Below are 27,690 nucleotides of genomic sequence, written 5' to 3' on the forward strand. Positions count from 1 at the left end.
GGCCATCAGATAAAATAAATTGTTTCTCTAAACTCATAGGTCTCAACTCTAGGATCTTTTATGCCCTTAAGGGATATTTTGTAATGTCTCCTAATGGTGTTGATTGTCACAGACTTTTTTCTCAAGGGTAGAGGGTAGTATTGAGGTTGAAACTGGGTTTGAAGCAAGTTCTAAAACAGAGGTTGCTTAGGAGTGTTACCTTGGGAATATGTTGGTCAAATAAGTTGGGAAAGAAAAGATCTAAGGCTTTCTTAGGTATATTGAGTTGGCTGGCAATTTTAGTGAGCCAGCCATTACAGACATTGAAATTAACATATGATTTAATTCAAAATGGCTAGAATATATTGAGAACCAGCTGTTCGCCGGTGGGGTTGTACGAGCTAAGAACTCAATAGAGTGAGACAGAACTGTAGGGGCAGGGGACCAGATAACCAAAAGGTAGGTAGGTAGGTGTGTGTGTGTGTGTGTGAGAGAGAGAGAGAGAGAGAGACTTGATAGAAAGTATATGTCTGACTCCAGAGCTGAGAAATGGTGTAAGTACTGCAAGATATGAAGTTTTATGAAGAATAAAGAAATGAAGCAGAAAACCAGTGTAAAAGGAGTTAAGGAGGAAATGGAATTTGTAACAGGTGGGACAGAAAAAAAGGCCTCTTTTGGGACAAGTTTTCAAGTATCCCAAGATGGCCTCAAACTGTATAGCCAAGGATGACCTTGAACGGTCTGGGTGCTGATGTCACAGTGCACCAGAATGCCACATTTGTATCATGCTAGGTATTGAACCAGGGGCATCCTGCACACTTACGGAAGTACTCCACTAACTGAGCTCCATCAGTCCAGGAAAGACCTTATTTAAAAGGCAGCCTTTATGTTGAATTTGGCGAGAGCAAACTTCAAGGCTGTTTCAGGGGAAGAAAATCCAGGCTAAACATACAGCAGTTATAGAGGCCCCGGTGCAGAGGTCCATTCCAGGTAGCACTTTGGGATTTTCTGAAGTTACCTGACTGCTGAAGCACCCAGGCCTCAATACTGCAGTCCTGAAAGGGACTTAAATGCTTTAGCATGCATGTACAGAACAAGGGCTTGTAAAAACCTGAAAACTTCAGGGTAACATTCAGTCAAGGTTGACTACGTTTTGAGGAGCGGGAAATGAGGGGTCAAACATAGCAGAGTATTTCAGTTTCTGGAACATTGTCTGCTGGCTTCTGGGCTGTCTTTTCCAGGTTTCTAGGCCTGAGGTATTCTATTCTGACGTGACTATTGTGGACATGGGGCATTTTGCATACACATGTCAACTGAATGCAGTATTGTGTCGCCTGCTGCTCAGAGCTGAACAGAACCTGCAGGGAACTGTGGTTGGAGCCTCTGAATGTTATCTGTGGGTGGGATGCTCCATGGTCACACTGAAGAATGTGTGACCTTAATCTCTAGAGGAACAGTCCCTTCTTTGTTAGAGACGAGTTTATTCCTCATAGCAGTTAGAAACTACGTAGGAGGCTGCGCTATTCAGAAAGTTCTTGTCCAGCTTTTACGTTTACCCAGTGCTTTGCTCTAACAGACTTGGCTGTTTGTTTTTTAAATTAAGGTCTTTGATGTACTTTAAATTATAAATGACAACAAAGGCTAGGGGAAGAGGAATTCATTGGCTGTTTGGTGGGAGTGAACACCAGTGCAGCTACTATGGAAATCAGTGTGGAGCTTTCCAAACAAAAAAATAAATAAATAAAACTACATTATCACCTACCATACCAACCCCTGAGCATCCACCTAAACGACTTACCACAGAGAAACTCTCATACCCCTGCTTGTTGCTTCTCTGATCACAATAGCAAGAAGATCAAGCTAGCCTAAAATGTCTAACAGAGAAGTGGATAATGAAACTCTACTGCATATACACAATGGAATTGTATCCATCTGTAAACAAATGAAACTAGTTTGCAGAAGTTTGCAGAAAATGCTGTATTGAGGTAACCCAGGCCCCAAAAGACGAACACCACATGCTCTCTCATGTATGGATTCTAGCTTCTAAGGGTTATCTTGCAGGTGTAGATTATGAAACTAGAGAGGACCACATGCTCTCTCATGTATGGATTCTAGCTTCTAAGGGTTATCTTGCAGGTGTAGATTATGAAACTAGAGAGGACCTTGAGAAAGGGGAGAAAAACGGCTTTAAGGAATGGGGTTAGAAGAATGCTAGAACATGTGACAAGAAAGTAAAAAGGGGAATACTTAGAGAGAGAATGAAAAGGGAGAGGAACAGGTCTGGGGGAAATCAACCAAAATTAATATGCATGAAAATGCTATAAGGAAACCAGTTAAAAGAAAAGAAAAATTGGTGTGTGTGCATGCGTGCGCCGGTGTTTGCGCACGCACGTGTATACGCAGGTGCTTTAATGTGGCCACTTTCCCCAATATTTACCTCTTAATCTATTTAGGTCACAGTGCTTTACATATCGCAGCCAAGAACGGCCACCCTGAGTACATCAAGAAGCTCCTTCAGGTAAGCAGGTCACTGAAGGTTAAAGATGTGCCTCTTTGTTTATTCAGTTTAATGTAAAGGTGATCGTATCTGTGAACGGAGAAATACCTCTTCTCAGTACTCACCCCCTCTGTTCTAAGCTCATTTGGAAAGGACAGCCAATAACAAGGTTGTTTGTATGGCAACTCTACTGGAAGAGAAATGGATTCTTACCAAAATTCGAGTTGCCTTCTTGGGATCAGCCTTTTTGCTGCCTTATTCAGGTCCTCTTTTCTGAAAGTCAGCTTTTCAGGAAACATTTTCCAAACTGCAGTAAACCCCCGGCTCACAGGCACTGCAGTGTCCTGGTGTTCTTTCTATAAATTGCTGGTGGGGGTGCGGTCCTCCTGGGTAAACACTTTGGCCATTATGTCTCGGTACGTAACTTGATGAGCTTTTTGTTAGTTCTTGATTCCTGTTTATGTGCTAGGTTTTATTCTTATTTGTGATTTTTGGACAACCCCCTGGTTTGCTGACTTTGCCAGGAAGTTTGTAATGATCCCCTAAGGTGATGACCTCCGTAAATTTGTAAAGATGCGTATTTCATGAACCAGCCCCCCCAATAGCAGCCCAACAGTTAATGTCCAGCTGTTGCCAGTCAGAATGCAAGCTGGCTATTTTCAGAAACAGCGTGGAGCAATAAAATAAGTGTTTGGAGTACTGTCTGTCCTGTCAAGCTGTCGTCCTGGTTCTCACAAGCACTCTTTGAGACCCAGCATCTTGCTTACATTGGGCTTTGAAATTCTAAGGCAGAACTGTGGTCAGCCCTCTTCACTGATCACACAGCTTCTTGCCTTGCCTTTTATGATGCCCGCTGCTACCCATTCCAGGAATATTTAACTGTAACAGGTCTTTAAAGCAAAATTCAGGAAAAATAGATCGGTGTTTATGATGTTGACTTAGGAGAGTTCCTATTGACCAGTTAACACGAAGATTTTCTTACTTACCTTCTACAGGACCTGTTCCTCAGGATGAAGGAAAAAAATATGACTCTTGCCCAGAGTATCCTGTATCTCTCCCCTGGGTCATACCCCACTTTTTTAAAAATATGTTTTAAATTCCCATTCTGCCCCAGCCTGTGCATCTGGCTCCGATTTTAAGGAAGATTTAACCTGACAAGCTCTAAGTCCTTGTGGGCTAGGACCAGATATTCTAGCCTCTAATGTAATTTTATATCTGGTTATGCAAATACCATGGTTTTTCTCTGAAACCTTTGAAGCCTTTAAACAGTTCCTTGTGCTGTTCTAAAATTAGGCCAAAGCCTTAGTACATAGTAACTTGATCTCTATTCTTCTTCCCACAGCAGAGTAAGCATTTTCACTTAAGGTAGCTTGCTCTACCTCCCCTGGCTTGTACTCCATCTGAATATTTTTCTTTCTAAATGACTGTAAGGAATTCAGCCTTCTGTGGCCCCCTGCTGGGCTTGCATTGGGTCCCAGACATCTCTGACTAGTTGTTCACTTCTTGCAAATGAGGCTGTGTAGAAATGAGACCCCTTTGGCCCCTGCTTTCCTCACCCCACACCTTCTGCATTTAGTGTTCTCGCTGAGCCCTTGGTCTTGTGCCCTGTGCCTTGGTCTCTAAGCCCTGTCTGTTTGCTGGAGATATTTCTGCTCTCCAGTTGTTACCATTTTCAACTTCCAGCTCGTTAAGGGAGTTAGCACAAATAGTACTTTGTGGAGCCCTGCAAGTTCAAATGAACTGTCTTCCTTCCCCATGGCGTCCTCCTACCCTCCCTCATATCAAGTGCTTCCAGGTACTATGCATGGTGCTAAGCATTAAGTATCTACCAGCAAGCAGGGCAGTGGCTCTCTCAGTGAAGTTCACAGTCTGTTCAATAAGGAAAGGAATAATTAGAAACTGCAGAGCACTCAGAAGGAAAGTGGTGGTTTCTAGGGAAGCCCTCATAGGGAAGGCTTCCGCTGAGATGTTTAAGCTGAGATCTCCTGTCATCAAAGTGCCAGCGGAACACATTCCAAACAGAACAGCCAGTCACGGGGCATGAGCAGGCAAGGTTCTACTGGTTAGGGTAGAAGAGAGCCAGTGACTGAGTCAGAGGCAAAGAAATGAGAGAATGTGACACAAAATGCAAGGCCTTGTACGTCGTGTTGGGCAGACAGTGACTTATACAGTTTTATAAGTGTAGAAAAGTGGTTAAAAGGGCTCAAAACAAATGAGGAGACTTACTGGAGGCCACACTGTGTTCATGGAGATGCTGGCTAGGATGAAGCTAATGAGAAGAGAAGAGGGCATCTCTCATATATGATTCGGGGAAAGGATCTACAAGATGTGGTAGGTGAGATACTGGAGGAGGAGGGTCGAAATCAAAGCTAATTCTATCTCATTGGGCAGATTGACAGTGGTGGCTGGTATCCATAGAGACCATAAAAACTCAGAAAGGAACAGGCTAGGGATAGAGGTGTGGAAAACTTGCCTTTCCAATATGTATGAGATGTCAAACCAGAGATCTCAAGCAAGTACAGTGGGTTGTCAAGCCTGGGCACTCACAGGTGACACTTTTATATGAATAATGCAGCAGGCCCCAACAAGATCAGATCATGGCTTCACCATTGCCATAATTTGAGCAATTTATTAACTTATTTGTTTCCACTGGAGATGGCTGCAGAGATAGTTCTCTAACTTGGGTTGTTAACAGATTTAAGGCAATTGCTGAGCCAGAGCCTGCCACCTAATGTTCATATAATACTCACTGCTAATGTTAGCATCTGCATTTGGGGGTCACTAACAGCTGGATGTAGGTATAGATGGGATTACCAAGCAGAAGGCTTTGGGGGGGGGAGCAGTGACATGTGAGGTTGTATGTTTTGTTAGAGGATGGCGGCCAGGGCAGTGGGAGGAAGCCACAAGAGGCTGAGACAGAGATCCCTGAGAAGGCAGAGAAGTGTCTAGAGAAGAGGGAAGACTTATGCTGAAAGAGGACAAATGTATAGGAACTAAAAGACTGATAATGACCTTGGCTTGCGCCATCACTATGGAATCCCCAGGGCAGATTCCTGACCTAAGTGGATTCAGGAGTAAATACACAGAAGACAGATAACCAGTACTTGACTTGTCCAAAGCTGATTTTAGAAAGGGGACAGAAAAGTGAGGGAAGAAATGGGAAAAATACACACGTGGGATATCTTTAGAGCATTTGCATTAACCGATGGGGTTGGAGAGATGATATAAGAGAGGAATGAGTAACCGGAGCAGCAAAGGAGTGACTGTAGCTGGTGCCATGATTATTTGGATATATATCTTCTTCCTTGTAAAGGACTGTAGGCCTGCAGAGCTCAGAACGCAGAACTTACACATGTGTCTGCCCTTCTGGAAGAGTGGTGCTTGAAGGGGAAGGGGAGACTCAGTAATATTTGTGCAGTTCCTTGAAGACACTTATTTTTTGTCTGACAGTACAAAAGCCCAGCTGAAAGTACTGACAACTGCGGGAAAACAGCTCTACATTACGCAGGTAACGTTCATTCTCCTACTCGTCCTTTTCTGCTCTAAGACACTGTCCAGTTGTCACGTTCTTTACTGAACTCTTGCTGGAGCTGGCTTCTGTAGTTCCCTGGCATTCCCATTTGACTGAGTCTGTAAATCATACAGAGATTTATTAAGGAGTGCACTACAATCAGTTTCCCGCCGTGCAACCAGTTGCCGTGGTTGATGGATTCAACTCAGGCTGAGGACAGCTCAGTGGTAAAGGGAGTGCTGCGCATGTGCAAGGCTTACACGCCAGTGCACGAAGTATACATGCATGTGTGTGCGTACACCTGTATATAGATTTTCAATTGTTGATTCTCTTCACATCCTTTCTCCTCTCCTCCCAGTCTCACTCTCCCTCCCCCTTCCTCCCTCTGCTATTCCTCAGAATAGTGGAACCCCCCCTACCCACCCATCCCAGCTCATCAAGTCACATCAGGACCGAGTTTGTCCTCTTCCCCTGTGGCCTGACAAGGCATTCCTGTCAGGAGATAGGAACAGAAGCAGACAACAGAGTCCATGTCAGAGGCAGCCCCAGCTCCCCTTACTAGTGGACTGACAGGAAGCCTGAGCTGCCCATTGGCTACATATATGGACCTAGGTCCAGTCCATGCATGGTCCTTGGTTGCTGCTTCAGACTCCACAGGACCCTCTGGGCCCTGGTTAGTTGGCTCCGTCAGTCTTATGGAGCTCCTGCCCCACCTAGGTCCTTGTTTTTACATTTTTAAGCCAACTTAAAGATTCTTTTTAAAGTGGAGAGTAATGAGCACTTGTGGATTTCAGGGCTGGAAGATGCTGGGTTTCGTTTTTGTTTTTTTAATCTGGGGAATCACGGTGAACATCAGTTGTATTTGTACACCTTTGGCTTGACTGTCACAGCTTCAAGTGACAACTATTGATGCTCAAGTCACAGCAGTGGTTAAATATATGCTTAATCTTAATTCTAGTTGTAGAAAATCCAAGTCCTGTGAGAAGCTAAATCAAATGCTTGCCTACAGGCAACTGGGAGTCCATGGCTGGAGCTTTGGCTTGCGCTGAAATTAAGCAGTGTTTTCAAACACCTGTTACACAGCCTTTCTAGCACCCTTTCTCTTCAGTGCAGTTTGCCTGATGGGCAGAAAGTGGACTCTTCCTTCTCAGAAGTGGTCCCCTAGGGTGTTTGTGACTGACTGTGGTGTTTGTCCTTCCTCAGCTGCGCAGGGATGTCTTCAAGCTGTGCAGGTCCTCTGCGAGCACAAGAGCCCCATAAACCTTAAAGACTTGGTATGTACCAGGTGGACACTAAGGGAAGTGGGGTTGCGGGTTTCTACCGAGACTTTAAAGACCTTAGTATTTGGAAAAATTCTATTTCTTTTCAACCAGAATTTTTTTTTCCTGTAAAATGGCTTATATGTTAATCCTTACGAATCTCTAAATCATTAATATGTTGCACTGTTTGCTTCTTATATATGTGTATTTTTATAAGTATGTATGTATTCTACTGTTAACTCAGATATGAATACGCCTTTGTTTCTTGACTTATAAAAATAGAAAACTTTGTATGTTACTTGTCCTGTTGCTGTGACAGTATATGACAGCAGCAACTTAGGAAAGGAGGATTCACTTTGGCTCACACTTTGAAGGTCAGACCATCATGGCAGGAAGGTCTCAGCAATGGGAACGTGAGGGAGCCAGTTACACTGCATTCATAGTCAGGAAGCAAAGGGAGAATAATACACTTTCTCAACTTGCTTCCACCTTTTTGTTCCATTCTGCCTGATACAGTGGGTCCTTCTATCACAATTAACCTAATTTAGAAAGTCCCTCATACAGATGTCCATAGATTTGTCCCCGAAGTGATTCTACATCTTTTCAAGTTGATCAGTGCAAACTGCCAGAGATTTCTAATTTGAAAGTCTGTTGCTTTCTTTCTGTTTATGGGTTTCATCTTAGATGACTCCTAGAATTTCCCAACTCTAAAGAAAACTTTTAGTCTACTTAAACCTTACTGGCCTATTACAAAAATAAATTTGTCAGCCTATGGTGTGTGGTATCAGGGTTTAAAGACATACTATAGCATGAGAATTGACATGTATACACTTGCCCTTAATCAAGCAAATACATTTACTTTCTCTGAACCTCAGGACAGGTTAAACATCTCTATTCCCAAAGTCTCTGATACCTACATACTCCACAGCCTGAAACTTGTTAAGCCAACAGTATGATGCCACAACTGCAACTCTATTTCATATACATGGCTGAAATGCATAAATTACAAAGTCTTTCATATAAAAAAAATACACAAATGAACATCATATGTAGCTTTGGATCTTAATCCCAGGGTACTTTATTATGCAAATGGTCCTTATTCTAAAATCTGGAACACTTCTACCATTGATTTTTGTATGTGTGTGTTTTGGTTTTTTGTTTGTTTGTTTTTTAGATTTACTTTATGCATAAAAGTGTTTCACCTTAATGTATAGGTGTGCCTAGTGCCTGCAGAGGTCAGAGGGCATCAGATCCTAGGAATTGGAGTTATAGATGGTTGGTTGTGAGCTACTTCAATTGCATCTGGGTACCCTAGAAAGCAGCAAGTACTCTTTAACTTGAACCATCTCTCCAGCCCCAATAATATTATTTTAAAGCTTAGATTTAAAAATTTACATGTGTTCTTTATTTGGGGGAGTACAGAATGCTTGAGGTTAGAGGACATATTAAGCAAGTCAGTTCTCTCTTTCCTACATGTGAGTGCAGAGAACAGAACTCAGATCTTAAGAAAGAGCAGCACTTGCTCTTAACTGCTAAGCCATTTCTCCAGCCCCCATTTACTCTCATCTTAACACACTTAGTGTGTATACTCTCTTACATTATCACACAGAGCCAGTGATAGCTCATGCAGCAAGCAGCTGAAGCATCTGGGACTTCCAGAGAAAAGATAAGTCAGTGAAATATTACATAAGACTTATGTTTAAGTGTAACGGGTCATTACAGTTTGTATTTCACTTATGCTTAGTGTAATGGTGGCCCTAAAGGGGCATAGAATATCACGGTGGCAGAAGGAGTTAACTAGCACTACAAGTCAGGAGAGAGATGAGGAAAGGACAAGAGTTTTGCAGTCCTGGTATTTGGAATTGGGAATTAAAATCTGAATGGAGTTTCTCTCCTAGGATGGGAACATACCCCTGCTTGTCGCAGTGCAAAATGGCCACGGTGAGGTCTGTCACTTCCTTCTGGATCATGGAGCAGATGTCAATTCCAGAGACAAAAATGGAAGGTACCACAAATTCAGGCAGAAGTCATAACTTCAGTCATACCCACTTTTTTTTTAATGCTGTGAAGTAATTTCCTTTTTAATGTTCTACCTTCCTGATCATTGAGAATCTGTTTTGACTTAAAGAATAATAAATTCCCAGACCTCCATGGTCAGAATTTCTGGCTGAATCTGCAACAAAACTAATTAAATATTGAATTGAATAAGCCATATCCTGTGATTTATTTTTTCTATCCTAAACAAAAGGAAATATATTGGGTGTGTTTAAAAATGATTTTAAAGCCGGGTGTGGTGGCAAATTCCTTTAATCCTAGCACTCAGAAGGCAGAGGCAGGTGAATATGTGAGTTCAAAGCCAGCCTGGTCCACAGTGCAAATTTCAGGACAACCAGGGCTACACACAGAAACCTTGTCTTTAAGCATCAACAACAAATAACAGAGAAACCTATCTTGAAACAACAAAATAATAATGACAATGTAATTTTAATAATGTAAGTTATTTAAAATACTGAGGTGAAAGAATCCCACCTCTATCATTGTACACCAAGTATGGTGAACTGTCTATGCTGCTTGGCTAGATAGAGCTTAATGTTTTGACTTAGTCCAGAGTTTTAGAAATGCAACATTATTTCATCTTGACAATATTCCACTTAATTCCTCAGGGGGTTAACTGCATTTAAGCCTCCTTTCCTTGTTTGAAAGACAAATGAGTCCCAGGAAAGGATTCCCACCTTGGTCATTACTAAATTATGTGTTTGTTTGTTTTTTCTTCTCTAGAACTGCTCTCATGCTGGCTTGTGAAACGGGCAGCTCGAATGTTGTGGAAGCCTTAGTTAAAAAGGGTGCAGACCTGAACCTTGTAGATTCTCTTGGACACAATGCCTTATATTATTCCAAACTCTCAGAAAATGCAGGAATTCAAAGCCTTCTCTTATCAAAAATCTCTCAGGATGCTGGTATGTGAAAGAAAATAGCCAATGTTGTTTTAAATTTATCCACTCATTTTCCTCAAAAGGATAAAGGTATTTGTGCAATATGATAACTTTTATTATTCTTCTAAACATATGCTTGATGAAAAATGAAGTGTTAAATGTTGTGTATGGTGTGTGTATATGTGTATCCATGTGTCCATCCACCCAAAATTTGCAAAATTATATGAGTCATTATGGTTCTTAACAGCCTTTTTCTTTCTTTCACTTTTTCTCTTCAGATTTAAAGGCCCCAACAAAACCAAAGCAGGTATTTATCTTGGGGACGAGGTGCTTTTTTTTTTCTTCTGTTAATATGAAGATGTTGAAAATAAACATTGTGGTTCATTAGGACAGTGATAAAAACTGGCTGTAAATACTTAAGGCAGGACTGGCATAATTTTAAGTAAATGATTTGTTGTTACACCGGGGCAAATATTTTCTTAACAATTTTATTCTATTGTTTCAAAATTATGTACTTCATACTCACTGCCATTTATTTATTATATCTATTTAATAAAGTACAGTGATATAGGCTGGTATGAAAATGTTCAATGTGGTTAAATCTTAAAACTAAATGAAACTATATTAAATATATCCTGTGGGTAATTTTATATATATACATATGTGTGTGTGTGTGTATGTATGTATTGTGGAGATATGTATATGTACACATATCCATAGCCATGAAATTGTTAAGGTATTTGTGAAAAATGAGAAATTTGGCCTTTTAATTGTAATTGTAGTTTTTAAAACTATCATTGCTGTTATGCAGAGTAGTGATGGAGATGACTCCTTATTGGAGTTTTTCCTAAAAGCATGTTGGCTCTCTGGGTATATCTGGCTGGTTGTATATTTATACAGCAAGGTTTTTAAGACGTAGAAAGCAGGAACTTAATAGCAGATTTATTTATGCGCTAACTGTTGCTTATCAGGAAACTTTACCTATGAGGCTCTCCTTTTCCCTCAGTTTTAAAAGTGGTGAGGGTGGGGGTGAGTGGGAGCCGGGCAGAGGTGTAGAGCTCTCTGCGTTAAGAGGGAAAGCTGACTGGGAATGCATTCTGTGCTGTAAATTATGATAGGCATGCCTTCATCTTTTCCATTTCTGCACACCTCCTTAATCCAGTTTTGTCTGTTTTTTTTTTTTTTTCTTAATCTTCTTGCCATGAAAGCATGTGTTGCTGGAAGAACGCTTAGAACATGCACGTTACTTATTGTTCTGTGGGCAGTATATTCCAGAACTTGATGAAGTTAGGAATGCATAACTATCAGGTTGTTCTCATGTGTTTGCTGCAGCTCCTTGCTCAGACTTTACTAACATAACTAACCCACCTCCATTCTTTGGACTGTGATAACTTTCAGCATGATCAAGTCTCTAAAATAAGCTCAGAAAGAAGTGGAACTCCAAAAAAACGCAAAGCTCCACCACCTCCTATCAGTCCTACCCAGGTAAAAGCAAAAGCTAACGAACCTTCAATAAAACCAGAAGCCATCATTCTGTATCTAGGTCAAGGGGATGTAGTGACACTGAGCCCTAAGCGCACATTCTAAATCTTCATTAGTGCATTTAAATTTCAAGCTATGGGGCTAGGTATGTAACGTAATGATAGAGCACCTGCCTAGTGTGTGTGAGGCCCTGTGTTGGATCTCCAGAAGAGCATATCACACACACACACACACACACACACACACACACACACACACAGAGTAAATGACAGTGTGAGTAAAGGACAGCGTCAATTATTAAGCTGGAATATTGTGGGTTTATCTATCTCACAATTAGAATTTAACAGTGTATTTTTTTTTAAGCCTCAAGAAAATTCCTCTAAATCTTATGACAGCTCTTTGTCCAAGATAATCTCAGATGTTGTTAGTTCCTCATATTAACAGCTCAAGCAGAACACAGAGGGGAGGACTGGCTAGTGAAGAGATAGAAGACAGTGAATTTTAATTTCTTAAAATGTTGGTACAGTGTATTTGCCCTCCTTTCTCCATTTATGGGTGGCTAATAGTAAAAGTTTTTGTTGCTGAGTTCATAGTCACAACTTCAGGGGAACAAGACCAAAACAAATATATAATGTCAAATAACAACAGGTTAGGTTTTATTGCTACACAAGCATAGGCTATCAAGGAGATAATCCATGTTTAAATAGTGGAGAGGACTGTCACATCTGGTAAGTATTTGTAAATATGCTACCATATTCATTAATAGTATTCTCAATCCACAGTAGAACTTCATAGATTTTAAAAGCTGGTGCCAGTTAAGATAGCAGCATTACTTATTTATCGATCACAGCTTTCAGAAATAGTTGAAGCAACTGAGATGCCTTGAGAATTCCACCCTGAATTAAATGAAAGCATACATACCTACTGTTAGGTTTACCCACAGGGACTAAACCATGGATTGTTCAGCACCAAAGAAGACAAGACTTGGAAGACCCATCCTTTATTAGTAGTTTTCTTTTTCTTTTTCAGTTGAGTGATGTGTCTTCCCCACGATCCATAACATCTACTCCACTTTCGGGAAAGGAATCAGTATTTTTTGCTGAAGCGCCCTTTAAGGTATCCCCTTTCCATCTTCAAGTTTCTTACAGTCAGAACCATTAGGAAGTTGTACTTTGGATGAAGTAAAATTTATAATTCTTAAAATGCATCCCATTTACATGGTTGGTCACCCATTTACATCCTCTGACTTAGACTTACTAAAGATAAACTCTGAAACCCATTCCCTCACTTTGTCACTTCCTTTACTTTAACCAGGCTGTATTAATGGACTCTTGAGGTGAGCACCTAAACAGGGCAACATGAGGAAGTCATGGCCCTGTTGTTAGTGTCCTGATGTCTTCTAATATGGTTGTGGCTCAAGGACGAACACATTCCAGCCAATGGTACCATGAATTGTAACTTTCTAGAGTATGAAAGACTCTGATTCCTAACAATGAAAAACAAAACAAGATTTTTTTTTTCTTTTAAATGACAACTATTAAGCCAGGGTGGTAGCTCAAATCTTTAATCCCAGAACTCAGGAGGTAGGGGACAGGTGGATTCTGTGGGTTCAAGGCCAGCCTGGACTAGTGACCGAGTTCTAAGACAGCCAGAGCTACACAGAGAAATTCTGTGTCAAAAACAAAACGAAATAAAACAGACAAGTATTTGGAATGGCTGAAGTTTAAAAAAGACCAGGCATTATTGAAGATGTGATAAAGTAGTAGACCTGTCATATTCTGCGGGTGGGGTTAGTATTTTGTATGTCTAACAGTTTTTTTACAAGTTAAATGTGTGCCTACAATATGATAAAACCCTATCTGTTTACCCAACAAAAGAAAAATATGTCTCTACAAAGTTGGACACTTAAATGTCACTGCTTTATTTACACTACCCCTAACCTGGACAGAGTATAAATGTCATCACTAATTCTAAGGATACAGGTAACAAGATATGTCTGTATGAGAGAATATCACTCAATGATAAATTGCAGAGAAAAATGAGCTGCACGCTGTGTAAACAGTACCAGAAATGGAAAATCATTATTATGAATGGAAAAAGAAACGGCTACAAAGATACCCTTACTATATGACATTCCATTATAGCAACTTAAGAAAATGAAAAAAAGGGGAGTTCTGGCTGCCCGGGAAGGAAGCAGGCTGTGATTGGCTGTGACAGGGAAACTTTGAGGGGGACTGATGGAGATCTGTGATTGTCATAGCGCCTCTGTCTGTACATTTGTTACAGTCTCATGATCTTGTCAGTTATCAAGGAAAGCGGTTTACAGTGTGCACCTCAAAGCTGAAGGAAAAGGACAGGAAAGCTATCTGAAAAAAGATAAACCTGTCAAAAATAAGCCACTTGGTTAACACTGACCAACTTTGTGTATTCCTATCGTTGTAGCTCATCTAGATGAAACACTGATTTCTGACAAGTTGCTGTGTATCTAAAATAAGAGTGTTTAAAGGTCTAAGGAATATTGCCTTATATTGACAAAGGACAAACAATGTTAAGGGACTAAACTATCAGTCCAAGGCCATGAAAATTTGTATTCTCTTATTTTTCCTCCCTGAGAGCTATGTATTATCACATCTTTTTAAAAAAATTAATAGCAGAAAATTTAACAAGTTGTATATGTTAAAAAAAATCATTCTGTTTAATATATTTTAGTGAGTGCAAGACTCAGATAAATACCATTTCTGGTTAACATTATTATAAAAGTAATTTTTCCTATCTCAGACTTTTGTACATAGTCCAGAAATGAGCTATTACATAACTAAAGTTTCTGAAAAATATCTGAGAGCGTATCCTCGGCAATATGTAATATTTTTAAAATTATACGTTTATAAGCAATTGACTCCTTAATGTGCGTATATTTTAACCGTGCTTCTCTGTGAGAGTTTCTACCGTTTTACTAGTAGCCTAGCACCAGCTCTTTTAGACTCAAGGAGGGAAGTTAGTTTGCTTCTGAAGTGTGATGGACACCACGTTTAGGAGAATTCATTAAAAGTAACTTCTGTGTTTTTACATACAGGCTGAGATCAGCTCCATACAGGAAAACAAGGACAGACTGAGCGACAGCACTACAGGTAAAAACAGGAAAATTGGTTTTCCTTCCTTCGACTACAGTTAGTTTTTACATGTTTGCACAAAGAGAGCAGAGGCCAGTTAAGCACTGTATGTAAGGTGGTGAAAACCAGCCTGTGCCTATCACAGGATTGCCAGCAATGCATGGGCTCTGCCCTCTATACTGCCAAGGGCCTCAATTTATATGTTAAAGGATTAAGTTTGGTTATTTAAAAAAAATATCTGTTTTCATTTGTCACTGACAATACTTTCTCCATTTATGAATGCAGGCAGTAAAGAGCATTAGCAGCTCTGACATAATTTCCTGTCACCTTATTCCCGTAGACATGTTCAAATACCATTTATTGTACCTCCCAGCAAAAGTATGGCAGTTATTGGAACTCCTCTCATTCTTAATATTCAGTGTGTTACAAATAAGCTTTCAGATTACGGTAGCCTATGTCTTCATCTCATACATTTACAGTTTCGAGATGCAGTCCGTAGTTTTACAACCTAAGCCCTTACAGCATCACAAGCACCTGTGCTGCTACCACAAGCTACCCACAATGCCCTGGGCCCTAAGTACACCCAGATGAAGAGAGTGCCAGTAAATCAAATACAGTTACAGCAGCTTCACCGAGACACGGAATGGTGTCTTTTAAAAGTCTCTCCTAGGATCACAATTCTGAGGCTAGCCTGTGCTATGTAGTAAAGCCCTCTCTCAAAAAAGAAAATGAAAAAGAGTCCCCTTTATAAGAGATGGAGATGTCTAGACTTACTGTGTCTCGGAGGAGTATATCTTTAAAATTATATTTAAATGATTCTATATTATTTCAAAGGTCCCCTTTTTCCAACATTTAATTTCTTAGAGTATTGTACATTTCATATATATGTGGATCTGTGGACTTCAGAAATTAAAATTTCCAATTCCTGGTAGAGATCAATTAATGTAACTGAATAAATGTTACATCTGGAGACATTAAAAGAATCCATTATATCACAGAAGTCATTTAAACTTCAGTTGCTTAGAATTGTTCTCATGCCCTCATTCTGTTAATTCATCTCCCAAGAAAATGAGTACCCTCCGAGCTTCATGTCTGGGGGTGGGGAGGGACTCAGAAACTGTCAGGTAGTCATCAGGCATCAGAATAGGGCCTTATTATCAGACCCGAGGTTTTCTGTGAAGAACCATCATTCTTGCATGCATGCAAACCAGGATTTTCAGCTCCGCATTAGATGGCTGTGGAGAAAACGAGAATCACAAAGGGCATCACCTGCTGTGCGCTTTGCACGTTCTGTCACCTGTGCCCCAGGATGCTGCCCGGGGAAGAAGCACAGCTGGACCACCCAGCACAGCGTCATCAGGTAGACATTGTCAGGGGAGCCTTTCTGGACTCCGAGGGCAGTGCGCTGTGATGTTCTGAGGCAAGGCCCTTGTGTTGGGGAGCGCTCGGCTCAGTGTTCCTTTAACTGTTGTCTTGCTATGAAAATTGGTACATTGAAAACATGTGATCCACCAACCACGGTAAATTTAGTAGGACTGGAAGAGATCATTTCATGCTAGGTTAGTCAGTGAATGCTTTTAGGAGACCTCGACCGTGTCCTGAAGGGTCCACGCATGGACTCTTATAGGTGAACAGGGAAAGACTGAGATGTGTGTGGAGAGTATCGACAGAACACAGCAGGAACGGGGAATGTGAGGGAAAATGGAAATGGAGGAAAGGTTTGGTAAGTCATGAACCTGAAAGAGCAGATCTGAGGCGGACATAGATGTTCTGCTCCACCTAGGGAAAGTTTGTGGAAGGAGAACCAAAGAACCAAAGAAAAGACACACACACACATACACCGCCCCCAGGATGCATTAGGAAAGCTGTGCTGGTGCTCTTGTGCAGGCGAGGGAGGAACACAGACTTGGGAAGTCATCTGCAGAGTGCCCGAGCAAGGTGCTAACTCCCAAAGTAATCAGGGTAAGAAATAGGCCAGATACAGAGACTCCTCTGAAAGACTCATAGCTGCGATGTAGGAGGCACAGAGAGAAGTGAAGAGTCAGAACTGAAGTGCATGGGACACATACATGCACGGCCTCCCGCACAGCTGTGTCTGTGTCGCGCTGGGCTTGCAATTCCACACAGGAAAACACGGGCACCAGCAGAAAGCTGCCGTTGCTCCACCTGGCTGGGTGGAGGTTAGAGGAATAACACCTGAATTTTTCCAGTGTTGCTTTACCCTTCCCTTCTCTTTTCCCAAGGAGCTGACAGCTTATTGGATGTAAGTTCTGAAGCTGACCAACAAGATCTTCTTGTCCTCTTGCAAGCAAAAGTCGCTTCCCTCACCTTACACAATAAGGAGTTACAAGATAAATTGCAGGTTGGTAAACAGACGACCGACACAGACAACTCTGTGGGGTTAAAGCATTTGTCTGTTCAAGGGTAGTTGTTCAAGGATAGTTAGGTATATTTTGCTTTAAATAGCCAAGTTTCTTTAAATAGTAAGTTTCTTTTTAAATCTAGTTAGCTTTAAAACGTTTTAATGGCTTCACATTATTTGCTTATCAGTATTGATTAATTCTATTTCTGGAAATTGCTAAATTATGTATAATTGTGTATAGTTTGATAAGTATAGCGACAAATAATGAATTTTAAATATAGAATAAAGATAAAATTCGTTTATATAGGGCTAAAGAGGTGGCTCAGCAGTTAAGAGCATGGGTTGCTCTTCCAGAGGATCAGGTTCAATTCCCAGCACCCACATGGTAGCTCACAACTGTCTGTAACTCCAGTTCCAAAGGCTCTGGCACCCTCACACAGACATACATACAGGCAAAACATCAACGCACAAAAAAATAAATCTTTTAAAAAATTCATTTATGTAAATAAAACTAGTATATGTATGTGTGTGTGTGAGAGAGAGAGAGTGAGAGAGACCGAGAATGATATATGGCAGTTTTCATCTATGAAATTTTATATTTCTATTTTTATATACATTAAGTTTTGCTTTTTTATTGTTTGATAATTGGTCACTTTCTCCCTCCCATTCTCCTCTCATCCCTCTCCTTCTCCTACTGAAGTCCTTCTTCCTAACAAACCCTCTCCCACTTTGGTATATTCTGTGTGTGACCTTCAGATTTTAAAGTTTTCTGCCCAAGTTATTCACTGGAACAAGAGCAACTAATCAGTGGCTACACCACTGAAGAAGGAAATGCCCTCCCCCCCCAACAATCCTTAACAGCCAGTGGTCCCTCAGGAAGGGGTGGGGCCTCATGGGCCCTTAGCCCTTAAGGAATTGCCTACAGGCCCAGCCTTGTGCAGGTCCTGTTCAGATAAGCAGAGCTGCGGTGAGTTCTGAAGTACAATGGCTGTTGAATGTGCAGAAGATGTCTCTTTGCTGCACTTCTCCCCATCCGGCTCAAGCCTTTGCTCTGCCTCTTCCATGATGCTCCCCAAGCTTGGAAGCTGATGATGAAGCTGCCCCACTTGGGAGTGAGCAGTCAGCCTACCATCACCTATTCCTCGCACTTTGTCCAGCTATGGGCTTCTACATTAAATGTCATGCACCTATGATTAGAATCTTCTCTGATGAAGACTAGGCAGAGCACTAATCTGTGAATAATCTATGTATAAAGACCTCAGTACTGAGACAGTGGCCATTTAGTAAAACTAAACAATAGTAATAGGTTCCCTCCCTCCCTGGGGTCTATGATCTTCTGAGTCACAGGCTCTTGACCATGTTTGTACAGACCAGGTCTGAGTTCCCTACTGTAGGGCGGCCTCAGACCCAATTAGAAACATCATACTGCTGTTGTGTCAGGCACATTATCTTGCCTGGCAGGTCATTATTGTAGCTCACAGAGTTCACCAATGGTAAGATTGTTGATTTTTCTTTCCCATCAGCCTACACAGCACCTTCTGGACGTGAAAGTCAGCTAGCAGGGAGGACGTTTCCAGCTCAGCTACAACTTGGTTTCTCCTTATCTTGTAACCAAAGTGTATTCTGGTGGGCAACCAAGAGCAATGTAAATAAGCTGTATTGTTTCAGGGGCCTTAGGGCTTCTGTAGTCAGCACTTCAGAGGGAGGTGTTCCGTACAGCCGGCTCTGGGATTGTCAGTTAGTAACCCATGGCTTCCAGCAGGAACATTGTTCATTCATGGAGAGCACCTCTCTTCAAAGTCTGCCTTTTTAGATTATAATTTTTAATATATTAATAAAATAAACAGTAAGTGTCCACATGGTTTTTCCATTTATCCTTAGTTTTGGTTACCTATCCCTCCTTCCCCCTCCTCATCCCAATCCTCCTACCCAGCTCCTTGCTTAGACCTTTACAACAATGTGTAATGTTCATAATACTAGCCACTGATTTAGTCTTACGAACCTGAAGAAAAAAAAAACGTTTTTTTTTTTTTTTTTTTTGGACAATTGAAATGATATGAGAAACAAAGAAAAAATAGAAGGTTTCACAGATGAAACAATTCCAATCTTTTAAAAATAAAGAAATGACCTGTCCTAGAAGAACACCAAATAAGCTCACACTGTAAGTCTGGCTCTTGTGTCACAGACCATGTGCTTTCATGATCGGTAGAACACATGCAAAATTATGGCACTGCCCTTCCATACCTAAGCTTCAGGTTGTCCCTTGCATTCCAGGTATTTGCACACCTAGCCACTCCTTAGTGTTACTTACATTCCTTGTTTTTTTTCCCCAGGCCAAATTGCCCAAGGAGGCTGAAGCTGACCTAAGCTTTGACTCTTTCCATTCTACCCAGACTGACCTGGCCACATCCCTGGGCAAATCTAGTGAAGCCCCTTCCTCAGATGACAAATCATCTCCATCTGTTGAGGACCCAGTGGGGAAATCCACTGCTGACTGCGATGTCAGAATCCAGCAGCTGCAAGATACCTTGCATGATTTACAGAAGAGATTAGAGAGTTCCGAAGCAGAGAAGAAACAGCTCCAGGCTGAACTCCAGTCACAAAGGACAGACCGAATATGCTTGAACAACACAGAGATTTCAGAGAATGGCTCTGACCTCAGTCAGAAACTCAAAGAAACTCAGAGCAAGTATGAGGAGGCCATGAAAGAAGTCCTCAGTGCACAGAAGCAGATGAAATTGGGTCTCCTCTCCCTTGAGAGTGCAGATGGCTGTTTGCATCCCCAAGAGGCGAGGATCACTGATGAAGAAATTGACGCACTGAAGCAAGACCTGCAGAATGCCTTGGAAGAAAGTGAAAGGAATAAAGAGAGAGTGAGGGAGTTAGAAGCAAAGCTTGTGGAGAAGGAAACAGTGACGAAACCACCTGCAGAAGAATGTGAGGAGATGAAAAGATCCTACTGCTCCATCATTGAAAATATGAATAAGGAGAAAGCATTTTTGTTTGAGAAATACCAGCAAGCCCAAGAAGAAATAATGAAACTAAAAGATACACTGAAAAGCCAGGCCTTACAGGAAGCCCCTGATGATGCTGGGGACATGAAAGAGGCCATGAATAGGATGATAGATGAACTCAATAAACAGGTGAATGAGCTGTCACAGCTGTACAAAGAAGCCCAGGCAGAGCTGGAGGATTATAGGAAGAGGAAATCTCTGGAAGATGCAGCTGAATACATTCACAAAGCTGAACATGAGAGGCTGATGCACGTGGCAAACCTTTCTAGGGCCAACGCGGAAGAAGCCCTGTCCGAGATGAGGTCTCAGTATTCCAAAGTGTTGAACGAGTTGACTCAGCTCAAACAACTGGTGGACGCCCACAAAGAGAACTCTGTGTCCATCACAGAACATTTGCAAGTGATAACCACACTTCGTACAACAGCTAAAGAGATGGAAGAAAAAATAAGCAACCTCAAAGAGCACCTGGCAAGCAAGGAAGCAGAAGTCACAAAGCTGGAGATGCAGTTCCTAGAAGAGAAAGCTGCCATGACCGATGCAATGGTCCCCAAGGATGCCTATGCAAAGCTCCAGGCATCCTTAGAAAGTGAAGTGAATGTGTTAGCAACAAAATTAAAGGATTCGGTAAAAGAGAAAGAGAAAGCCCATTCAGAGGTCGCCCAGGCTCGAAGTGAGGTCTCACAAGTGAAAAGGGAGAAAGAAAACATCCAGGTTCTCTTGAAATCCAAAGAGCAGGAAATAACTGAACTTCTGCAAAAACTCCAGAGAGCTCAGGAAGAAGTTGCTGGGATGAAAAGATGTTCCGAGAACTCTTCAAAGCTGGAGGAGGATAAAGATGAAAAGGTTGGAGAAAGTTGTGGTTGGATTTCTAGCACTAAGTCCTAACAAGGCGCCCCAGCTTTTGCTGTACTGAAGATTTATAGAATTTGTTGGTAGCAAATTTGTTGACTCAGAGATTCCGTGCATGTCTGTCCTTGTCACCAAAACCACTCTCATAGCCTGAAGAGCCAAGTATGTTGATAGACACTTGTAATCCTAGCACTTGAGAGGCAAGCCTGTAGGGCTTTTAAAGATGATTCTGGGTATGGTGCAAAGGATGGAAGGAAGCAAAAAGAAGTGAATTTCTCCCACTCCCTTATGTTCTGAATGGCATTAGAAGCCCATTCATTTTTACCCAGGGACTGGTAGGGTAACATAAGAAATTGTTTTCACTTTAAGGCAAGATGTCCAGAGGTGTTGAAGCTCCTCAGACTTACTGTCCATTTCACCAAGAAACGATGCCCATATTGACAAGGAGTGAGGCACACCTAGAGCTTTAAGATGCAGTCTAGGAGTTAAGTCTACAGATATTGTGTGACTCTGTAGCTGATCAAGGATCATTTCTGGTCGGGCGGTGGTGGCACACGCCTGTAATCCCAGTGCTCTGGGAGGCACAGGTAGGTGGATTCTGTTTGAGGCCAGCCCATTCTACAAAGCGAGTCCAGGACAGCAAAGGCTGCACAGAGTAACCCTGTCTCAATAAAAACAAACAAAAAAATCACTTCTTGATTAAAAAAGAGCTAAAGTTCTCCGTGTCACAGAACAGATGTCTTCAAATAGTGTGTTTGATCCTTGTTCCAGTTTAGATTTTTACTGCACCACTTTTAGAGAGGAACATTGGCGTTGTAGCTTTTCTTACCCTCATACACTCAAAAACACAATAGGCTTTCTCTGAATGGCACAGGCACCAAGGTCCTTACTGCTTTGTCTGAATTTGTTATGCTTTATTTTATGGATTTCCTTTAAGAAATAAAAAAGGAATTGGACTAGAGACTCAAAGAAATGACTGATGTTGGAGGTATGGAAATACCCAGAATATTGCTTCTGCAGACACATTACTAGCTTAGTAATTGAATTTTTTAAAAAAATTTTTTTTCCAGATAAATGAGATGTCAAAAGAAGTCCTGAAACTGAAGGAGGCCCTGAACAGCCTCTCACAGCTTTCCTACTCCACGAGTTCATCCAAGAGGCAGGCCCAGCAGCTAGAGGGGCTGCAGCAGCAGGTCAAGCAGCTCCAGAACCAGCTGGCTGTGAGTGTGCTTCTCTTCTCAGCCTGTGGTGGGGTGGAGGCTGAGCAAGTTTGCTATCAACTTAACCGGCCTGGCAAAAACACCGAGTGAGTCAAGGAGTCAGGACTTGTTGGTGAGAGCAAGCGAGGGAGACGCCGGTAGACTTTCCAGTTGCAATGAGACAGGTTAGCTGTACCTCTCGCTGGGAAGGGAAGATCAGGCGAAGGAAAGGACCCTTATATTCCCTCATCACTGTTTTGTCACTCTCCTTCTTCTGTGGTGCTCACTCCTCACTGTGGCAGTGATGAGAGAGCATCTTGTTGTTAGAGGGTAGTTGTATACATAATATTTGTTGTATATATAGTATTCAAAGTTGCTTCTTGGTTTTCCTTCCTATTTTACTACCCAGGAAGGCATGTACTCTCATATTTTTGTATTCTATGGCTATTCCAACAAAATACAAATTTGTTTTTAGACACAATCATTCTAGAGAATAGAACTCTGAAAATCGGTTTTACTAGATTGCCGTCAAAGCGTGGCCAGGGCTGCTGCTTCATGAGGCTGAAGGGAGGATCCATCTCGTTGGCTGCCAGCATCTAGATGCCTCCTGCCTCCTAGGGCTTGCAGTGCCTCGCCTACCTTCAGAGTGTACCACCTCATCTTCTGTTTGCACCCTCTTACCTCCTCTCTGTGCTTCTGACTTTCTTCCAATCCTTAGGACACTTGGCAAGACATCTGAAGCCTACTCAGATTATCCACAATAATCTCTCCTTCTTTGTCTTTAAGTCCTTAATGGTATCTGCAAGATCCCTTTTGCAGTTTAAAGATGTATCACTTATGTGGCTCTTTTACTCTCGGCAACAGCTTTTTCAAAGGAGTAATAGTATGGAATCTGGATGAAATGGGAAAGGCAAGTTATGAAGCTGATGTAGATTTGAGAGGCTGGGTGTTAGGTGGATCCTTCACTCAGATATTAAAGACAACCAAATGATGAGAGAAGTAGGAATGGAAAGGAAGCTATTGAATGGAGCCAGCTATGGTGGCACACACTTCTAATCTCAGCACTCAGGAGGCTCAGGCAAGAGAATCACTGTGAAGCTGAAGCCAGCCTGGAATACATAGTGAGGACCAGGCCAGCCTAAGCTGCATGGGAAGACTCTACAGAGAGCCTTGCAACATGAACATTAAAGCTTCAGAGGTGGGATAGGAAAACTAGCTCAGATTCAGACGCTGGTGATGATGAGAGAATAGGTATTGATGAACATTTGTAAATTTTATTTCTTTTTTTCTGAGACAGGGTCTCTCTCTGTAGTCCTGGCCTTGCACTCTGAGATCCATCTGCATCTACCTGGGATTAAAGGCATGCACCACCACCGCCCATCTCATTTGTAGATATTTTTTTAAGTAACCCATATTTAATGGTTTTAATTTTCATAATAGAGACAGAACTCATTCTTTTAGAATGAGGAGAGTTGGGACGTGGGTGAGGACCACAGGAGCAGTCACGAGGGAACTTTAGTTCCAACCCAACAAGGAGTGATAAATGTACCAGCCCCAGTAGGAAAGAGCCATTGGGACTGAGGCTGTTCCTCATTTCTGTTCTTGGAACAACTAAATACCTGAACTCCTTGGGGACTACACAGCATTACCTATATACAATATCGCCTATTCATTTTAATGAATAGATTTTCTTTTTAACTAAGTGAACAAATACTCAGTAATTGTAAAGTTACAAATTAAAAAAAACTTTAAAAATTTCTATTATAAAGTTTACCCAAAACTTAATAACTCTTAAATAATTTCATTCTGCCTTTCATCTATTTCTTACAACATTCACTTACAATGGATGTATCACTAAGTGTGTGTGTGTGTGTGTGTGTGTGTGTACATGTGCGTTTCAGATTGGGATTATCATAACTACTTTGTCCATAACTATTCTTCTAACATTGCTATACCAAAATAATTAAAATAGTGACAAGTATTTAGGGATTCACAAGCCAGTGAATTCAGCAAATCTAGTAGTTTCCTGTGCCAACATACAGAAAGAAGCTGATGCGTAGCACCTGTGACAGCTTTTTGTACTCAACATTTTCTTCTTTAAAGACCCGCAGACCCCGAAGCTTGTTAGTAATGTCAAGTTGTCTCTTTCTAGGAGTGTAAGAAACAGCACCAGGAGGTCGTATCGGTTTACAGAATGCATCTTCTGTATGCTGTTCAGGTATGGAAACACCAGTGACATCCTAAAGCAATATGGCAGCCTAGCCAAGCATCGTAGCAGGCACCTGTCATCCCAGAAACTGGGAGGTAAAGGCAGGGGTTCAGTACCATTCTCTGCTACATTGTGAGTTTGTGACCAGCCTGTGTTACATGCATCCCTGTCTCAAATAATATTAGTAACAATAATAAGGCAGCCAATGTTGCCCAAAGTGCTATCAATAGACTAGCAGAATGAACTAAAATTAAAGGAGAGTCTCCTTTTTTGGAGAAACCTCAAATGCCTTTTGCTTTGTCTCAGATTTTATGTCAACAGCCTGTGCCTTGCCTACTGGTGGTAGAATCATTATTTATTGAGAGAGAATATCTTTGTGAAAGATGTATCTGTCTTTCTCATCTTTAAATAAAGACCCAGGCTTTATTTAATAGTGATGCCAATATGCTCAGATCCATCAGCACTGCTTTGCTGTTGTGTTTTGCTTCTGGCTAGCTGGAGTGACATTCACAGCTGAGACCCTCTATTTTGGTAGACTCAGCTATCCACCAAAGGGAACCCTTCTTGCCTCATGGAAGTGGGAAGAGGGTAGCACTGACATTCTTCTGAACATCAAGGGAATAAGCAAAATGCTGTGGCTTGGCCATCTCATTCCCCAGGGGAGAAGGCGCCGTGACATAAATGAAGTTCTAATGCATATCTTCTGTGTGAATTTCCTAGGGCCAAATGGATGAAGATGTCCAGAAAGTTCTGAAGCAAATCCTTACCATGTGTAAAAACCAGTCTCAGAAGAAGTAAAATGGATTCCTTGGCAGGACACTGCCCCTTGTTGCCTCTCTTTGTGTCACCAACCACTGCCATTGTTCTCACCCATGGTGTGCACTGTGACTTTTTTTTAGCTTCTTTTCTAGCGGTTTCTGGGAACCAGTCCCGAGAGACAATGCCCTCCTCAGAACTTTGTAGGTACTTTAGACCAGGAGAGGTGAAGGTCCCTGCCATCTCTTCAGAATCTAGAGCTGGGATCAGCCATGCCCAAAAGTCTGGTCTACCTTCCTTGGTACCTGAGCATCCAAACTTCCAAACATCCAAGCTTCAAGGAGTGTTCTGCTGAGGCCTCCATGCAGTGAAGTGGTCCTTGGTCTCTGCCCTTGGGCTGTGCCATTCAGCACGGGAGAGCAATTTTGTCTTCCGCTCCCCAAACATGATTTCATTTCTAAACAAATTAGAATGACACTAAAAGTGAGTACTTGAGACCCTTTATCCTGTGGATTTAAAAACTCTAATCTTTTCCCTCTAGCTGCCTTATATCTCATTGCCCTGCTTATCAGTCTCACGGTTTCATGAGTACTATTAACTAAAATGCAAAGTTTTAAACCAAGAGTGAACTGTCCTTAAAAGCTTTTAAGTAGACAACATACTGAAAATTTTCTATGCAAACTTGCCTCCTGCTGTTCTCCATGAAGCTCAGGAAATCCAAATATTTGTATTTCAACAAAGGACAGTAAACTATGTGTTTACAGCCAAAAGAAATGCCTCATGGTTCTTAACCTCAATTTTTTTAAAAAGTGTTTTTTTCCTCTATGATATTTTTATTGGCTTTTAAAGATGTTTTCATAGCTAAACCCCTAAATAAGTGAGATTAGATTATATTAACAGTATTTTTAGATAACCATACTTAAGACATCTTAAAAATGTAACCTTTTCCTCAAAAGTTTTTAGCTATAGCAGAGGGCGGTTATATATTCCAAACTAAGTATGAGCTGCCCCCATTACCCCTAGGACTTTTTGTAGTCTTCTGACTACAGTAGATCCTCTTTCCAGTTGAATTTGTAAGCACCAAAACTCTAGCACCCATAAATAATTCCTGGAACGACTGTTAGTTCCAATCAGTTTCTCCATGTTGAAAGTAAAAGCCCTGACATGGTAACATGGTGCACAGAAAAAGTCTTGGGGGGAAATAGTCTGTTGACCTGACTTTCAGGGTGAAAAATGTTTGACTTGCTTGCAGCTTCTCTTATGGCTCCTTTCATGAGGGAGATAAACGGAATATAGACCGTTCAGAGTGTTAATAAAAGCGGAGGCCCACTCTGACAGGGCCCATGGACTAGAGGGCTGCCTAGGCTCTGAGAGCGCTTGGCTGAACTAGGTATGATCATCTGTGTTAGGTAAAGACCAATGCCAGCAAAACAAAAGTGGCTTTAGGTTGGCAGTGGTGCTTGTCTGATTACAGCTAAGCATTTCTCAAAACGCCCCAAAGAAATGTGAAAGGGTTTGCCACAGAACTTAATGACAAAGCCAACTCCCCTCATACCCCTACACAGAAATGCTGCAGAGTGTAAAACTTGAGACATTTTGTAGGATGCCTGACAGAGTGTAGCCTTTTTCTTATGTCAGGATGCATATTTATTACAAGTATTCTGGTTAAATATTGAAAAGTTATATGCTGTAGTTTAGCATTGTTGTCTTTGTAATTTACAGAAATTATTGCAGAAAATAAACTTGGTCCATTTTGCATCCCTCTTGTCGTGTATTTGTTAGCAGACCTGTGCTTTTAGATGACTGTTGGTAACCCTTTGATGTGATAGTTTTTGCGTTCTGCTCCACGCCTGGCCAGTGGCGTGCTCTCCACCCTATCACATAAGAATACATCCTCCTGCCTCCAGGCTCTGGCATTCATCCTGAGTGCTGTTCCATTTCGGGCCAAAATGTTTTTTGTTTTTTTTTAAGGGGAGACTATTCTAGTGCTCAGGGGGGCAGGAAGATCAGGAATGCAATAATTGTTATCCTGGGTTACATAATGAGAGATTCATTATGAAAACAAATGAACAAATACAATAAAATCAAACAAAATCTCTTGTAGGACCAAGGTTTATGTTAAATTCATAAAATATCCAATGGGAAAGAATATCTGTTGCTTAAATAGTAGCATTATTTACCGTAAGATCGTATAGTAACACCATTTTCTTTCATTCATAGCTTAAGTCTTCCATACCTACATCGGTTGTTATTGATGCTTTATGTTATACATTGACACTTGATTTCACGAGATTTATGTGTGTGATATTCAGTTTATTTATTTGAACCTTTAATGTTCCCCTCCTCCACCACCCCCACCCAAAAAAGTAAAAGAGATAAAATGTAAAGGAAATGCTTTTTTTTTTTTCTGTTTTAATTGTCAAGTGCACACTCCCCAAGAGAATAATTGATATCACTGGAGCCAGCCTACCAATGCAGCGCAAGATTCATAGGGATGGACACTGGCCAGGAGGAGTACCCTCCATGACTA

At 41.4% G+C, this 27,690-nt stretch overlaps 1 protein-coding gene across 3 annotated transcripts in view; it reads left to right on the plus strand.

The window, feature by feature from the left end:
• Positions 1-26,918, plus strand: part of Rai14 (retinoic acid induced 14) — a 148,703-nt gene extending 121,785 nt beyond the window's left edge. For 2 of the 3 annotated variants that reach the window (XM_021656353.2, XM_021656352.2), the window contains exons 5-18: positions 2,433-2,497; positions 5,927-5,984; positions 7,191-7,261; positions 9,145-9,251; positions 10,025-10,203; positions 10,458-10,486; positions 11,578-11,664; positions 12,691-12,777; positions 14,735-14,789; positions 17,015-17,133; positions 19,467-20,990; positions 22,067-22,216; positions 24,348-24,413; positions 25,125-26,918. In XM_021656353.2, the coding sequence (XP_021512028.1) occupies positions 2,433-2,497; positions 5,927-5,984; positions 7,191-7,261; positions 9,145-9,251; positions 10,025-10,203; positions 10,458-10,486; positions 11,578-11,664; positions 12,691-12,777; positions 14,735-14,789; positions 17,015-17,133; positions 19,467-20,990; positions 22,067-22,216; positions 24,348-24,413; positions 25,125-25,202 (2,675 nt within the window). In that variant the 3' untranslated portion in view covers positions 25,203-26,918. The remainder of the gene's footprint in view (positions 1-2,432; positions 2,498-5,926; positions 5,985-7,190; positions 7,262-9,144; positions 9,252-10,024; positions 10,204-10,457; positions 10,487-11,577; positions 11,665-12,690; positions 12,778-14,734; positions 14,790-17,014; positions 17,134-19,466; positions 20,991-22,066; positions 22,217-24,347; positions 24,414-25,124) is intronic. The other variant, XM_021656355.2, reaches the window with a different exon arrangement.
• Positions 26,919-27,690: the final 772 nt, after the last annotated feature.

Source organism: Meriones unguiculatus, chromosome 3 (genome assembly GCF_030254825.1).
Source record: "Meriones unguiculatus strain TT.TT164.6M chromosome 3, Bangor_MerUng_6.1, whole genome shotgun sequence".
Classification (NCBI taxonomy): domain Eukaryota; kingdom Metazoa; phylum Chordata; class Mammalia; order Rodentia; family Muridae; genus Meriones; species Meriones unguiculatus.